The sequence below is a fragment of the Bubalus bubalis genome, chromosome 24 (genome assembly GCF_019923935.1).
Source record: "Bubalus bubalis isolate 160015118507 breed Murrah chromosome 24, NDDB_SH_1, whole genome shotgun sequence".
In the NCBI taxonomy this organism is placed as follows: domain Eukaryota; kingdom Metazoa; phylum Chordata; class Mammalia; order Artiodactyla; family Bovidae; genus Bubalus; species Bubalus bubalis.
Window position 1 is genome coordinate 14045553 of NC_059180.1, and position 17339 is coordinate 14062891.

Below are 17339 nucleotides of genomic sequence, written 5' to 3' on the forward strand. Positions count from 1 at the left end.
CAGCATGCAAACTCTTAGTTGCGGCATGTGGGATCTAGTTCCTTGACCAGGGACTGAACCCAGATCCCCTGCTTTGGGAGCAAAGGACTCACCAGCTGGGAAGACCTTCTTGTTCTTGCTTTTCATTAATTTAATGTCTATTTCATTTTTAAGTATGATAATCACTACTGTGGTTTAAAAGGGAAACCTTTATAACATGAGAATATTAATACTGTCTATTTTCCTAAGATGAAGAACCAAAAATCAACCTACTGGGAAGAGGAATGGATTAGGAAACTTTATTGATAAGGACTTCTGTTCCAATCACATTTATAGTACATAAAATGCCAGTACTTTCTGGTTGAGAAAACAGAAACCCTGGCTATGATATTGATCCTGACTTAAAGAGAAACTATAAGGCAAGAGTCCAAAGAAGAATTCAACCAATACGAGACATATTAAAAAAACCAATTAAACAATTTATACACAGGTAAGAGGTCAAAAGAAGACGGCTTTTTTGGGGAGGCTGATATGCACATTTTATTTAATAAACATAATGTACAATGACTAAAAGAATGGTATATTCCCAGGAGAAGTAAGAGTGTGTATGTATACCTGGATTAGCACCTAGAAAGTACATAGAAAAGAAAAAAAAGGGGAAGCTCTCTACGAAGACCATTTGGGCCCAGGTTTCTATGAGCACATTCTCCAGACACTTGATGGTAATACTCCAAGTGAGCTTGGCGATCCACTGACTCGGTTGACTGCTTCATGTCTTCAGTGCTTTAGGACAACAGGTGTATCAACGTGATGCATTTTAGACGTTAATTTAAGTAAGGGGTAACAAGTTTTATACCCACCCTAGTTTTATTCCAAAACTATTGCACTACGCATCTGTGGTACACCATGAGGAAGATACTGGAAACGCAAAGGAAGCTTTCTTAACTGCTTGTGTGATGTGATCTTGTGCAAAAATGGTGCCTAGGAATTACAATTTCCCAGGTACTCCAAGAGTCTGTAGACATCACTGATTGGAAGGAGAATCACAATGGTGTATTTAGTTGTGAAAGGCTCCACCAGGATTAGACAAGGCTCCACACTGCCAGGGGCTGGAGAGCTTTACCGAATGAGCTCTGAGTTCACATTTCACTGTACATTTGGTGCCATTTTCTTTGGTTACGTCATATTAGCCATCAGGAGAAAAACGCCTTTGCTTACAAAACAGATCAGCAGTCCCTAACTGGGGCCAATTCTGCCCCCCATTTGGCAATGTCTGGAGATGATTTTTCACAACTGGGGGGCTGCTACTGGTGTCTAGTGAGTGTAGAGGCCAGGGACATCACTAAATACTCCACAATACATGAGCTGGCACCCAAATAAAAATGTCCTCAGGCTCCAAATAGCACTGACGTTGAGAAACCCTGAAAGAGGCTTATGTGACATGTGACTGGGCTGTCCATAAAGTCATAAGTACACTATGGAAGCAGAGACGCCCCCTCCCTTGTCTCTGCACTTTAAAGCTCAGAGAGATGTTCCATCAGCTCTTGCCTGCAGAGACCTGTTCATTCCTGGCTTCTGACTCAGCCCCAGGGCAACCACCCTGACCAAGAGCTCGGGGAACATCTGCTGAATGGAAGGAGGTCAGAGGCGCTGGAAGCATGGTTCAGTCTCCAGTCTGTACTGAACAGTAACTTCACATGACTGAAAACGTGATTCAATGGTGTCATGTTCTCGGACTGAACAGGACTTCAAAGTTAGGGCTAACACATTGTTAAAGCTGGAGCCAACATATTAGGGAGAGGATGTCTAAGTATTTCTGCATTCATTTTAGTGGGGCAAACCAAATAAAATGGTGTTAAAAGGCAAATATTCAATATACTTCATTTCAAACCAAAAAAAAAAGAAACGGAATTAACACATGAAATGCCATGCACAACGGACACCATTCCTTTTTTTTACATATTTACAATTTTACATATTTACTTAGCAATATATCTATCTTTACAATTATAAAATTATGTCAAACTGTAGAACAGTGGTACCACATACATTTTTTGTAGCATTCATTTGTTTTCTCCTTTAAAAGGCAATTATTTACCAAATCCAAAAACACAGTGAATGCCACAGAGGAAGCACATAGGAAAACCATGGAGAAAAAATAGATTTATAGACAAACTTTTCACACAGGCCTTAAATGAATCTATTTCAGTGACTCAATAAATAGTACTTTATTATTTACTAAGCCTCCCCTGACAGGAAAACAAAACAAAACGAACAAAACAATCCCCACAAACTGTACCTTTAAAAATGCTGATACTTCTAAGCAATTAAGTTATACTCTAGACCCCAATCAGTGGACTGTAGGAAGGGCTGGCTACAATTCAGGTTCAAATAAATACTATCCATGTTAAGTTTTCATCATCCTGCATAAACTTGAGGTTGCAACGGTGGAGGAAGTTTATCATTTTCAACATTTTCAGAGTCAATAGCTGCTACAGACTGATTTGGGGGTCTAATTTCAAGTGGGTATTTCTCAACAATGTCTTGAACCTCTTTTGCGATTCCATCCGTCCAATCTATGAGGTCTTTCTCAAGTTTCTTGGCTTCATTCATAATCCTTTCCTGTCGTTCATTCAACTGAGACAGGAGGTCCAAATTCTTATACATCTGCTTCACACCTAAGCAAGCATCAGGAGACCAATTCTCAGATTCCTGCTTCCTGGGAGAAGTCTGGCCAGACATGTATCGATCAAAATCTTCCTGACTTAAATTCAAAGACTGAGCATCTAATTTCTCAATGAAAGCCACGGCACAGCACTATAAAAAGAAGAGAATATCATTATTATAGTTATATAGGAGAGCTACAAACATTCAAAAAGAAGGTTAAAAAATCCTTTTATTACAAAGAATTTAAACAGAATCAAAACTTGACAAGATAATCTCATGAACCTCCATGGACTTCAGCTTCAAAAATTACCATGGCCATTCATGTTGTTTCCTTTATACTCCCATCTGCAATAATGTATTTCTTCCTTTAAAAAAAATTAAATCTAACTGCCAAGTTCATTGAGCCAGAAATTCAGTTCTCTCCTTGGGTGGTTCGAAGGTCCTAGGGTCTTGTACAGAATGAAATATCTGAAGAGGCACCTTTAGTATTCATTCCACAATGGTTATCACAGAGCTTCCCGTGTGTTTCCTTGAAGTCAGGGGCGCTCTGCTTCCCTGCCAAGCTGCGGGGCAGAGGAATCACGGTGTGGCCTGGAGCTCCAGGGCCACACCCCATTAGCACTTCCCTGTGGAGGCCTTCCCAGCTCTGCAGACCCACTCAGTGCACGGCCTGCCACTGAGCATGTCCGCAGGTACTTGTGTGCACACAGACCACTGGTCCTCAAGATACTTTAATGTCAAACAGTTAAAAGAATGCACTTAGACACCAGAGAACCTGAGTGAAATGTCACCTCTGTCAACTGACAGCCCAGAGCTGTGTGACCCTAGAAAAGTTACCTAAGCCCTCTGTGGTTCCCACATTTGTAAAATGAGGGAAACATCACCCAGATTTACTGTGAGAATTAAACAATGTAGCACATGTCTCACAGGTCTGTAGTAAGCAATGAATAAATGGTAGCAATTATTAGCACAGAAATGCTGGGGGAAATGCTGAGTGACACAGACATCTTAGTTATACTCTCTTAACTTTTTTCTAGAAGGAGCACATACCATTTTCATACTTTTTTTTAAATGAAGTATTTTCATGAGAAAAACATGAAAAACATAACAGGAGAAAATAGACAGCTCTCAGAATTTCTTTTGAGAAACTCGTTACAGGATCTTACGTTATTATTCATAAAAAAGCGAATCTCCTTAAAGAATATTTAGCAAATCTATTTCAACAGCCTCATCTGACAAGAACGTGCCTGTCTGACCCTTACCCACCAGCTTATACTATGTGTGTGAAATCAGCGCAGCCTATTTTCTGGAAAGAAGAGGCCTCTAAGATGATTCTGACATTCCTGGCCTAGGCGCGTAGATAACACAGTACTGCCACTAATGGAAACAGTACATAATGGAAAAGAAAGAAACATTTGATGGGAAGGTAGCTTCAGTTCTGAACAGATTAAATCTGAAGCATAATAAATTAGCTGGGAAGCTCAGAGTGAGGTCAAAATAGGTGACCTACAGGTCATCACTGTACAGGTGACCAGCAGAGCTAGGACCAGAGACGGTCTAGGGAGAGAGATGCACAGAGGACAGAGCCCCCAGGGAGTGACACATTCAAGGGGACAAGGAGGACACCAGGCCCACAAAGAGCCCAGGGAGATGGAGTGGAATCGTGGACGCTGAGGCACATGAGAAGCTGCAGAAGGAAGGAGTCACCAGGAGTGTTAAAGGAGTGAAGCGAAGCAGAGTTCCTAAGGCATGTGGCAACTGGCCAATTTTTTGCTTTTGCCACAGTGGTTTCACTGGGGCCGTGACTCTGAGTCTGGCAAGAAGAGGATGAAGAAAAAAGGTGTGCACACAGTTAAGGCTGTGGGTCAGGGGGCCAGGAAGAGCTGCAGAGTGCAGGTGATTCAAGGATCCGTCTTTTTAGACAATTTACCAGAAATGCTTCCTTATGTAACCTGGCCTCCCCTCCCTACCTATTACCCTGAACAGCTTCCAGCACAGGAAACAAAGAACATAAGGTGTCTTGAGGCTCAAACTCATGAACGAGACAATAAATCTAGTCTAACGCAAACAAGGAGAAGTCCAGCGGTCAGTAAAAGGAAGTATGTGGCCTCAGGCCTTAGATGTGCACGCCCCACAACTGTCCCGCCTAGTGTTATTAGTACTGTAAAAAAACAAGGGCTGAAAATCGCTGCACATCCTCTATGCATCAGCATCTCAGTATTCAATTTTAAGAGGGAATTTGTAGAAATGAAACAAAAAATAAACATTAAGTCTTTTAATAAAGGAATCAGCCCAAGATCTCATTTATTCATGGCTGAAACAACCAAGTAAATGAGCGGCTCTTACAGCCGGGACTCCTGGGAGTGACAGCCAACAGCAGCAAAGACACTCAACGTGGCCATCGTGTGTCCTGAGGGGAACCACAATGGCTAAGTCCTAGGAGGTGTATGTGTGCCTGGCCTGGTCACACGTGCTCTGTGATACCAAATATCCTCAGCTATGTTGACCCCTCAACTCCAGAGCACAAACGTGTCACAGGCCTGTGAGAGCCCTCTGGGTTCCTCATCACAACACCAGCAAGTCAAGTCCTTACCAGATTGGTGAAATAGTAGCCATCCTCGCCCGTCATCAGTCGGCTTGGGTTGCAGAAGCGGGTGATGTACTGGATGTTGGACTGAAGGCGTGGGGGGTTGCCCTTCAAGACAATGTAGATGAGTGTGGGTAAGAAGTCGTCGGCTGAAGCCGGCTCGTTCTTGGTGATCTTGATGGCATTGAAGATGTGCTTGCTGCACTTGGTGATGCAGGCCAACTTATCCCGGGGCACACGCTTCGAATCCATCTCAATGATATCTACAAAGGAGAAGAGATGCTGCTTCCGGTGAGGAGACGGTTACATCAAAGAGGTGTCGGGATCATCGTATTTCATCTCTTAAGTTACAGAGGTGCCCTCGCTAACCCCTTCTCCACTAGTTAACTTAGCGTATGAGAAAGCCTGCAGCAACAGTAGACACTAGCTCACACTTGGGCACACGTGCCCATCAGCCAGGCCCTACACCGCGTGCTCTACAAGCATACTCTCTCCATCCCCAGGGTATGCACGTGCACTATTAAGGGAGCTGAGGTTCAGAGAGGGTCAATGATTTGCCCAAGATTACACAATAAAAAGGCTCATAGCAGGATCTGAAGCCTAGCCTAAGTCTAAAGTGCATTCCTTAAGTCACCATGTAAAACGCGTATGAGCTCCCTGGAGAAATAAGCAGAGTCGTTTCACTGGTTTTGTTCCTCGTAAATACACTGGAAAACTCAGTCCAGAAGGCCTCGTTTGCATACAGCTTTTTAGAAATGTGGCTATTTTACAAGGCGTCTCTGAGCTGGATATCAAAGTGCAAGCGGCTGAAATCATCACACAGAGGTCCACAGTGGCCAATCCTCGCGGCATATAAATCTCCCACTAGCAACAAGTATCTAACAACAGCTTTATGACACTTATAACCTGCTGGGTAGCAGAGGGGATGAACATAGGTATTATTTAATCTCATAAACAATACTTTATTTCTCTCAGAAGCAAAATTATTTCACTGCCCTTCACTACCACTAAGTCCAACTAGCAGGCTCTTAGAAGTTCACATTCTCTGTCACAAGGACCAGGAGGCAATGAGGAATGATCAAGTGTGAACTCTGCACTGTCAGAACCACACAAAAGGAGGGCAGGTGGGTGCCTCTGGACAGATACACCTCCCTACACTCTAGAACACCATGAAAGAAAAGAGCTGAAGTGGTTTAATTTGACACCAATTTCTTGCCATTAGCAGAAATAAGTTTCAGATTTAGGTCGTTTGGTGGTACACGCCAGAGAGTTTTTTTCTGCTCTCAGCTCTCATCCCCGGGGTCAGCTACCTGGGGAAGTTCTCACAGGACCACCAGCCATGGAAGACTAACGTGTGGGAGACAGGAACACTGGACAGTGCTGAGACCTTATTTTAATTTACTAATACTGCCCCCCCTTCTTTCCTGTCTACTGTATGAATTATATAATTTTTGTTTTATTGTTTAAATTTTTAATTCTGGGTTTTAATTACTGTTACTGTCTCAGTCTATTTCTTTTTCTTTTTCTATTTAAATATAACTTATTACCAAAAAGATTTGGGGGAATGTCCACATATATATATATATATTTTTTTTTTTCCAGTATATTTTTTTTAAACTTTACAATATTGTATTGGTTTTGCCATATATCAACATGAATCCACCACAGGTATACACATGTTCCCCATCCTGAACCCTCCTCCCTCCTCCCTCCCCGAACCATCCCTCTGGGTCGTCCCAGTGCACCAGCCCTAAGCATCCAGTATTGTGCATTGAACCTGGACTGGTGACTCGTTTCATATATGATATTATACATGTTTCAATGCCATTCTCCCAAATCATCCCACCCTCTCCCTCTCCCACAGAGTCCAGAAGACTGTTCTATACATCAGTGTCTCTTTTGCTGTCTCGTATACAGGGTTATTGTTACCATCTTTCTAAATTCCATATATATGCATTAGTATACTGTATTGGTGTTTTTCTTTCTGCCTTACTTCACTCTGTATAATAGGCTCCAGTTTCATCCACCTCATTAGAACTGATTCAAATGTATTCTTTGTAATGGCTGAGTAGTACTCCATTGTGTATAAACCATTTTCACCCTATTTAGCCTTCTGCCTTTTACTGTTGGTTTACATTCTCCATTTCAAACATTTAACCATGTTCTCATTAATCTTTATTCCTTAAGTTTTAAAATAAATTAAAAGTGAATAACAGGCATATATTTTATTGCACTTCACAGATACTGCAGTTTTTTGTTGTTGTTTTTTTTTTAACCGATTGAAGATTTGTGGCAACCTATGTTGAGCATCTCTCAGCACCATTTTTCCAACAGCATTTGCTTATTAATTACTCTGTGTCTCTGAGTCACATTTTGGTATTTCCTGCATATTTCAAACATTTCATTATTATTATATCTATTATCATGATCTGAGATCTTTAATGTTACCATGGTAATTGCTTTGGCATTTTTAGCAATAAAGTCTTTTTAAAATAAGGTATGCATATTGCTCTTTAGACATAATGCTACTGCACACTGAAGAAACTACAGTACCATGTAAATATAACTTATCAGCACTGGGAAACCAAAACGTCCGTGTGGCTCATGTTACAACGGTGTTTGCTTTATTGCGATGATTGGGAACCAAACCCACAGACTCTCTGAGGCATGCCTGTATTTTCTATCTGGACGCATTTGTAGCTGCCCTGCCAAGGAGCAAGGCCAGCAGTGTAAAAAGAAAAAGAGAAGAGAAGAAAAAGGAAAATAAAGGGGAAAACAAAACCCAAGGGACTTCTCCCACACTCTCCATCTGGTAGTGAACCCCACCCTTCCCAGTATCTTTGAGTCTGAGAGAAGTTTCTTTTTGCTTTTAGACCACCCAACCCCAGGAGCAGTTCCATGATTTGTGCTGCCCTGAAGTCTAAACTAGGAGAGTGGAAAGAAAAGTAAACAACACAGGAAACTCATGACTGCATTAGCTGTTCCTCTAGTAATGACTTCCCTTCCCAATCTGCCTGCTCTGACTTGCTTTTCGGAGTCCTCAGATACTGCTTTGTGTTTTCCATTCAGGGCTTTTGAAAAAAGTGAAAGCGTTAGTCTCTCAGTCATGCCCGACTCTTTGTGACCCCATGGACTGTAGCCTGCCCAGCTCCCTTGTCCATGGGATTCTCCAGGCAAGAATACTGGAGTGGATTGCTATTTCCTTCTCCAGGGGATCGTCCCAACCCAAGGATCGAACCAGGGTCTCCTGCACTGCAGGCAAATTCTTTACTGTCTGAGCCACAAGGGGCCAGGAGGAAAGACAGGGTTGAGGGTGGGGACTCTATCTTAGCAGATGTCCAGACTTATCTTTAATACGGTTTTGAAAGCAAAGTAGGCGGTACTCCCAGGTCAGTCAAACTGGGTGCTAGTGACATTTTGGCTGATGATTCTGCTGCAGGGACTGTCCTGCACACTGCAGAGTGTTTAGCAGCACTCGGGGGTTCTACCCACTAGACGACGGATGCCAACTCAAGTGGCACGGGCCTCAGTGCAGTGTATTTATAAACAAAAAGGACAGTCCTGATTAGAAGCAGACAGTGATTTTGAGAAAGTTCACTGATTATCTCCACATTTAAGACTATTGTTAAGAGACTGTCCTTTTGAAGGCTGACAAGTTTATACAGTAGGAAGAAAGTGATCATATCAACTCTGGTCTTCAGAGGCAGAATGTGCCAGCTCTTGGATTGGCAAGAAGAGGGGGCTAAGATGGGAGCATAAGAAGGCTTTTAAAATTTCATGGCTATACTTTTACTATCAAAAGATCTCTCCAAACTTCATCTTAGATGCCGAGAGAGCAAAGTCCCACAGCTCAAATTCTGTTTAACAAACTGCTAATATACTGACATCTTCAATTCTTATTTTTATTTTTCAGTAAACAATGATTTGGCACTTGTAGTTTCTGGTTTTCTAAGGTCTGTCCTGTGGCTTTTTAGAAAAGAGTCCCCAACATAAATTCCTATGAAGTACTTTAAATGTAAACCAGTTGATCTTGAACTTACTAGTAAGAGTCTTTGGGGAAAACATAAGTACAAGTTTCAGGCTTCACTTTCAATCTCTTATGGATGTCCCCTGAGCAAAAGGCAGGGGTGGGGGTTGGGCCTTGACCCAAAACAGTCATTCATGGGACCCACAAGGAGCTTAGCAGAAAAGCTCTGAGCAACAAAGAGGATGGTATTTAGTGAGGACAATTAAACTCTACACAGGGAGTTACAGAAAATAATACATTTTATACCAAGAGCTGAAATGTGAAAAAGTACAAAGAGAAGCAGAACCTGAGAAAGTGGAAGAATCATGTTAGCCAGAAGACAATTCAATCCCTGAAGCGGCCTTGAAGCTAAGTTTCTGTAACAGCCTCACCTCCTTTCCAACCCTGATAATATCTTAAGCAAACCCTCATTTCTTACTGTAACTCGAGTCTCTGGTTCTTATAACCAAAGGAGACTACTTAATGGCACACCTCCAGCACTGCTAACATCAGCTGACCCACTTTCCTTCCCAGTAGAATTCCATTAAAAATCTCTAAATTGGCAATCTCTTTCCAACTCTTCTCCTTAATTAAGAAGTTGGGCAAGTTGGATGTCTTCTCCACCAATTTTGTTTTAAAACTTTTGTGTTGCACTTCTGCTGGGTTATTTCTTGATTAAGAAACAGAAACCTTATTAGGTGACTAAACCTGTCCAGAACGTCGGAGCCACATCGATTTAGGGCACTTCATTTACTTCTCCAACTAACCAGAAAAGAAATTCAAAGCACATCTCTGATTAACAACCAACTAGAGGCATCATTTTAATATATAACTCTAGCTTGGGGATAACCATGCCTCACCAATTTCATCTCTCAAAATTATTTTGATACATAAATGCAGTTGAGTTTTAAGAAATGTATCTAGTTGATTTTAGTTCAATGCTCAAGAAATAAGAAACGGTCATGGAAAATGAAGGGGGGCAGTGGTTTAGTTGCTGATCTGAAACCTAACACTCTTAAATCACTTTTACCACATTCCAATATAGCTTTGGCAATCTGCATTTTAGAAGTATTTTAGAAATACTATCTTTTTGCTCACTGAAATAAGTACAGATTTATAAAGCAAAATGCTAACTTCAAGGGGAAAACATCCAAATACAAAAGTTCTTAGTTTCACTGACCTGTAATTGCTTTCACCACCATATCGGACACTTCTGGAATTTCTTCATTAACAGGGACACAAAGCATCTGAGGTGTAACCCAGTGCAGGGCTCTACCGAAAGAGAGAGACAGTGAAAAAAAAGGTCCAAGGATGGACTGCAGTCATTTATCATATTATCTCCTCAGTGACAGAAAAAGACAGGGCCCCGCTGGCTCATCAGGCAATCCCAGCCCCTGCACCTACCAGTAGCTCAGCTGACGTGCCGAGCAACTGGAATCCTATGATGAGGCTTCTCTTCTGCACTTATCACAAGAAAGCAGAAGACAATTTTTCCGGTTGAAATGAAATTATACTACATTGGAAAAGCAATGGATATTTGAGAATGAAGATCTGGCAAGAACCTGCTGCTCCCTGTCCTCACTGCCCACCTTTTAGGCTCTGCCCTCGACTTCTGAGGCACACCAGAGCCCGAGTCAGAGATCATCAGGCATGTGTTGCTTCCACCTGAACCGCTGAGATTTTTGGTCACATGGTGATTCCACTCGTGAAATTCTGCTGCCAACCCTCACCACATGCTTGACTAACGCTCTCACCCTGCACATCAGTCTAAAGCCCACCGAGTTACTTCTGGCTTCATCCCTTATCTTCCCAAGATCTATTCCACACTTCCGATGAGACCTCATCAAGTTCAGAGCTACCGATTACTAGCCCTGCTGTCTGGGAACCCCACTTGTGATCCGAGGCTCCCTCTCCTCCAGAAACACCTCTTCAGGCTCAGGCCTGGCCCTATTCCCACATGTCGACGGCCTCTTTCCCCAGTGCTCTGCTGCCGCTCGAATGCACAGCACGGGGACTCACTATACTGGCCATGGAACAGTGGGTGCTTTGCACAGTGTTAGCAACCCAGGGCCAGTGGAAAGATGCAGCAGCAGGAATGGCTGAATCACCCCTGGGAATAACAAAGAAAGATGACACACACTGCCTTTATACGGATATTCACAGCTTCCTGCCTGACAAGATAGTGCAGTGAAATGAGAAAATAATGAAATTTCCTCTTGTTCCTTGGAAATTTTGGAGATCTGAACACCAGGCATGGTTCTCATCTAAAGCTGCCTGGATTCAAATAGATGAGCAAGATGGAGACCTGAGTCTTTTCCTCTTGTCAATTTACCACATTCCTTTTCTTTCTGACATCACAAAGGAGTTTATATGCTAAGGATGGCAGACACCTTAGCTGTTACTTGCACCCAAGGTCTGAAACTCAAGGGCCCTGTTTTCTCGGATGTGTTCTTCCAACAGGAGGTAGTAAATACAACAAGGAAAAGCAGAACAACCAACTACCTGATCCTCTTCTGAATAGCAAGATCTTTCTTCTCATCATCAGTAGTTTCTGGACAGAACACATATTTATAGAGACGAGTCATGATGTACTTTTCAATCTGATCCATTATCTTCTCAACTCTTTCTGGAGGCACTGAAATATTCAAAAGTATATTTGAATGAAGGATGAACATTTGAAATGAAGAGTAATGTTTTCATAGTACTTTCAATGTAGCAGAAAACTAATTTACCAGAAATACATTAAAAACACTCAAACAAAAGTATAAGATATTAAAAAATACTCTAAAAAAATTACCCCAACTTTTGGGGCTGCCTTTTACAGAATTCCTACTTCTAACTTAAGCTGTCTGGCCGGACAGGTGTACACCCTGCTTAATGAGAAGACCTTAGCATGATGCTACATTAGAAAAGCACTTGAAATTCCCAAGACTGGTATGTGCTGGCAAGACTCACCCTTTCACTTTTCAGAGGTCTACTATATGACCTTAGAGGTCACTCTAAAGTAAACAAATGGGGCAGATTTCTCACCAAGATGGCAATTCCGAGATGGGGGTTTTATTTAAAAGCCTCCCAAGGGGTTTTACCTGACTCTGTCCCTATTCCCAATGAAATTATTAAATATTGCTCAAGAAATTATCCAATTGCCTGATTATCTTGGAATGATATACGTGGTGGTATTCAAAGATACTGCTAAATATAAAAGCAACTACCTGAATGTTAGCGGAGTAAGCTATAGAACAGAGCAGGCAAACCAACCAAGACTTCTGAGAAAGAGAGAAGCAACTGAGAGACCCAGCAGGAGGCCTGTGCAACTACCAGCAGTCCCTCGGAGGCGGGCTACCAAAGGATTACCTTTTCCACGAGTCTGCATTCTTTCAGCCACATTCTGGTAAAAATCCTGAGTACACTCTGACTGCTCCTCAATACTTAAGTCCTGAAACAAAGGGACAAAGAGGCCGCTAAGGAACTGAAAGATCAAGAGGAAAGCTCTAAATTTTACAAAACTTATTCCTTGAACTAATCCCCAAAGTACTTACGAATTCAATTACTGCTGCAGGGAAGAAAAGCCTGTCCTTTAATATTCTTTACCACATTCCATGATTTCTCATTTCTTTCTGCTGTATACACATATTCTTACATGGGTATAATGCATATTTTGTTAATTTACATGTATATGTACATTCTGACTTACGTAGTCTACTTAATCATTTGATGGCTTTATAATATTCCATTATATTAGCCAATTTATTTAACTATCTTCTACCACTGTGTGCCATGGGTTCTTACCCTTTTTTCACTAGTTATATATCGCAGCTATAAACAACTGTGTGAAGATAGTTTATTTTGGGTTATTTCTTTGTGATTCATTTACAAAAGTGGCATTAACCGCTTAAAAAATATGAACAACTTTACAGCTCTAAATATCTGCTGCTCGACACAATCCTCAGAAACTCCAAGTACAGACATTAGCCGTGTATGTGCGCTTATTTCTACACAGCCCCTCCAACACCGAGCTTCGTAATTTTTATTTGGGTTTTACTGATTTTACAGGTGTAATACATATATTAGTATTTATTCCCCACTTTCTTCCAAAGAATATTTGAAGTCTATATGAAAGATAAACCCAGCTCAGCGCAACCTAGAAAAATGACGAAACAAGACAAAACATGGAGAGAAACAGAAAGTAGAGCTGGAAAGATAACACTAAAATGTCTTCCTTGAAGATAGAGAAGTTAGTAAAAAAAAAAGTCAGCCCATACATTTGTCTAACTAAGCTGTCTAGCAATCATCAGTAAGATGAAAACAGTCACACAACTGAGTGTCCAAAACTAAAAGCAGTTTCTTAGGTGAAATTCTGACTCCCAAATCAGGAATTTCTCCAAGGGTTCTCATGCAGATGTCATCACAGGAGGGCATGGATATGGTGCAAGACAAATTCCACAGGACTGCTTCTCACAGACCACCTCTGCATGGGCCAGTGACGCGGGTCAGTAAAGCCCCGATGAAGCACACAGTCCCTGACGCCCTGGCTGATTCAGAAGAGATGGCCTGGGGTGAGAGATAGTGAGCAAACCTTGCCCACCTGCCTTCACAAGGTCTCGTCCACCTTCCCTGGTTTGGGTCCTCATTATCTCTCGCCTGGAGTTCAGCTGCTCTTCCCACTTTCGATCTTTCTCTTCTCAACTGATCATCTTAGATCACAATCTAGTCCCCACGTACCCTGCTAGGTTTCCCGCCTCTCTAACAATGTAAAATTATTCTCTGTCCAGATTACTTCTGCTCCTCTCCAATCCTCCAGAAGCTGCCCAAGGAAGTGCCACAGGGTCTCATTCAAGGCTCGGTCCCCATCTCGCCTCCATTCCCTTGGTCAAAATAACCTTGCAGGCCTCACAGCACTCAACAGCGCTCTGTCATACCTTAACTGTTGTACTCCTTAACTGCCTGAATGTTTAATACCATTAAACCTTTTTCCTGATTATTAAGAACAATTTTCAACAGTTCCAATTTTAGCTCCTCTCTGTAGATGAAATAAGTATCTTAATCTGGTTTCTTCTAATGTTTTTCATTCTTAGCTATTTGGTGGGCATGTAAGGTTCATATCAAACACAGACCTTAAATAATTTGCACACAAACTTCTCTGTCTTCTTCAGCAGCAATTAGTAAAAAGCAATCCTGTTCCCGCTTGTTTTTCTAATTCTCATATAATTTGCTCCTGAGAAACTGAATTTATTTCTGGAATCCCTGGTTTATTTCACCATTCTCTCTCTCTTTTCTTTCTATATATGAAAATCATATCTAGTTGTGGTAACTTTCATTTTAGTATATTCTGAAGGGTCTGCTATATTTAGAAACTTCCCCTCCCAAACTCCACCTACCTTCTTTTACTAGAATAAAAAATGTAACATTGTAATTTAATATTTTAAGTATTCATACTGACCTGAAAGGTATTTGTAAATTTATCTTTTTGTTTTCCTCAGCTAGATCCAAGATATCTGTACTTCCTCAGCTAAATCCAAGATAAAATCCAGAAACAGTCTTTTAATTCTTTGAATAAACCTCTTTCTGTATTAGATTAAGTTATCATTTAATATTTAATCTTTTTATTGCTATTATCTTTAAAAACTGCTCTTTTTAAAAAGTCTGCTAGGCTCTCTAGCTTTCTATCTCTGGCATCTTGTACTATAACTGAATTTTGTGGATTTATCTCACCATGCTGCTAAATTTATCTCTATTGGTATTCTGTTTTTTCTCGGATTTTCCGGTAAGATTATTTTCCCCCAATTTACAGAAAATTATATTTTTATTCATTCTGAAAACATTTATTACATGGCTAATAGAATTCTAGCCACTGTACCAGGCAATTACATAAAAAATAACAACATTCTCAGAGGGCATTCAGATTGAACAGGAAGACTGAATGCAAATAATTCAGTACTTTCTGCAATAGATTATCTCCTTAGGTAGCTTAGAGGAAGAGATAGACAATAAACTAATTTATAATATATAACATGGCTAACTTTCATTCACATCAAATCTTAACAGTAAGAACACATTTCATTCTTAAGACTATTACCAGTACTCACTCCTAACTAGAAAACTATGGCCTCCTTTTAAAGGCCTAAATGGCCTGTTTTATAGGTGGCAATGGATCACCTAATTCCTCCCCCAGCTCCACACAATCACTGTAATTTTGTTACAGTTCAGAAAACTCCATTTTCTATTTCTATTGCACAGATTTACACTTTAGCACAGTGTTTATTTTGCAATGTGAACTAACCCGCCACTCTGTTTTCTTATTCTGCTTTAGATTCTTCAGAGGACTTACCACAGTTGTATATTATAAATTAGTTTATTGCCTATCTCCTGCACTAAAATGTCAGTTCCCTGAGGGTACTATTTACTTTCGTGTCCTTGGAGGCCACAACAGAGCCAGGCGTAGAAAAAAAGAATGCGAGGGGACATGCCTAATGGCTGATTCATGCTGATATAAGGCAGAAACCAACACAATATTGTAAAGCAATTATCCTCCAATTAAAAATAAATAAATTTTTAAAAAAAGAATGCAAGTGGCCATTTATTACTACTCTTTATACTATTCTAAGACGCAGGGAAACAGTTCTATGTTGACCTCTCCTATTTCTGCATCTTGTGAGGAGACACTGGCAGCCTTTGTTCTGCACCCTTTTCCAAGACAGCTGTATAGTGGACAGGCCGTGAAAACAGGGGTAGGGCCCCACTCAAGTGAAAAGGGTAGGCTGTTCATTGTCTAATATAATAAGGTTTCTTTGGCAGGCTCACAGCACTATAAAAGATCCTCTTCTTTAGCCTAACTCACTGCCTATGCAGGGATTACCTGGTTGATATACTCTGGCCACTGCTAATGCTGTTATACACTGGCTTTTTTTTTCTTGACCCAGGAAGCTTGTCTTCTGCCAGTATTCATGGAATTATGAAAGTGAAAGCATTAGTTGCTCAGTCGTGATCAACTCTTTGCAACCGCATTGACTGTAGCCCTCCAGGCTCTTCTGTTGATGGAACTGTGCAAGCAAGAACACTGGAGAGGATAGCCATTCCCTTCTCCAGGGGATCTTCTCGCCCCAGGGATCAAACACGGGTCTCCTGCATTACAGGTGGATTCTTTACTATCTGAGCCACCAGGGAAGCCCATGAAACTATGGCAGGCTAACTTTTAACTTGCAAGTAGATTACATCTCAGATCCTTCAAAGTTCTTCCCAAAGGAGCTAAGTGACATAATAGCACGTTTGTGCTGGTAAATTCTTTTAAGTTTTATAAAATTCCAAAAAGTTTTTCATAATTTTCTAAGAAAAAGCACAGTCTAGCAGTGTAAATTACTTCTTTTCTTTAAGCATTCTTTAACCAATACCTGGGATAGTCTTTTCTATAATGTCTGTGTAAAGCCACTTTATTTTTTTTCCTAAAATTAAAAAAAAAAAAAAATTGTCTGGCTGAAGTCTTTTTTCCACCCCTAGCTTTCAAAATCTTTGATGATTTCCTTAATTATGTTTTGTGTATTTTATCTTTTGAAACTAGATCTCCATGACCTATTTTCTAGATTAAGTTTCTTTTGTACTACAGTTAACTGTTTGATCTACTTAGGTTTTAACTTTTAATGTTCATATTTTTTGTATCAGTAGTCTCTGCTGCCTTCAATCATTTCCTTTTCCAGGAAATTAAAGATATTAGGGCTTTATGCCTTCTAAATACATGTTTAATTTTAAGTTTTAAAGTATGTCGCCAAGCATGTAGTCCTCAGATTTTAAGATAATCCACCTTCCAAGGGAATATACCCCATGGTCATGAAGCTAGTTAATTTCTGTCAAATTCAATTACTGGCAAAATGAAGGTGGTAAGAACTATCAAGGTACGTGAGTTCACTTCATCACTCTAAGGAAAAGCCAGTAGCAGTTAGTCACTTTTAGGAGCTAGTTACTATGACAAACTACTCAAATGTGCTTTTCACAAACATTACCATGTAATTTTTCAGCAAGAGAAATGTTTAAACTTTTGCCTTTGCTTCAGTGAATGAAATGTGTAAGGGTTAAGTGTTCCAGAAACTCACATTCTGAGACAGAAGG

The 17339-nt window shown here is 40.7% G+C and overlaps 1 protein-coding gene across 11 annotated transcripts in view; it reads right to left on the bottom strand.

The window, feature by feature from the left end:
* Positions 1 to 264: 264 nt before the first annotated feature.
* Positions 265 to 17339, bottom strand: part of RABGEF1 (RAB guanine nucleotide exchange factor 1) — a 72088-nt gene continuing 55013 nt past the window's right edge. For 8 of the 11 annotated variants that reach the window (XM_025275265.3, XM_025275266.3, XM_025275268.3 and 5 more), the window contains 5 exons: positions 12594 to 12675; positions 11742 to 11874; positions 10420 to 10511; positions 5240 to 5496; positions 265 to 2796 (listed from right to left, as the gene is read on the bottom strand). In XM_025275265.3, the coding sequence (XP_025131050.1) occupies positions 2398 to 2796; positions 5240 to 5496; positions 10420 to 10511; positions 11742 to 11874; positions 12594 to 12675 (963 nt within the window). In that variant the 3' untranslated portion in view covers positions 265 to 2397. Of the gene's footprint in view, positions 2797 to 5239; positions 5497 to 10419; positions 10512 to 11741; positions 11875 to 12593; positions 12676 to 14679; positions 14749 to 17339 lie in introns of those variants that run through there. The other 3 variants (XM_025275274.3, XR_006548333.1, XR_003106494.2) reach the window with 3 other exon arrangements.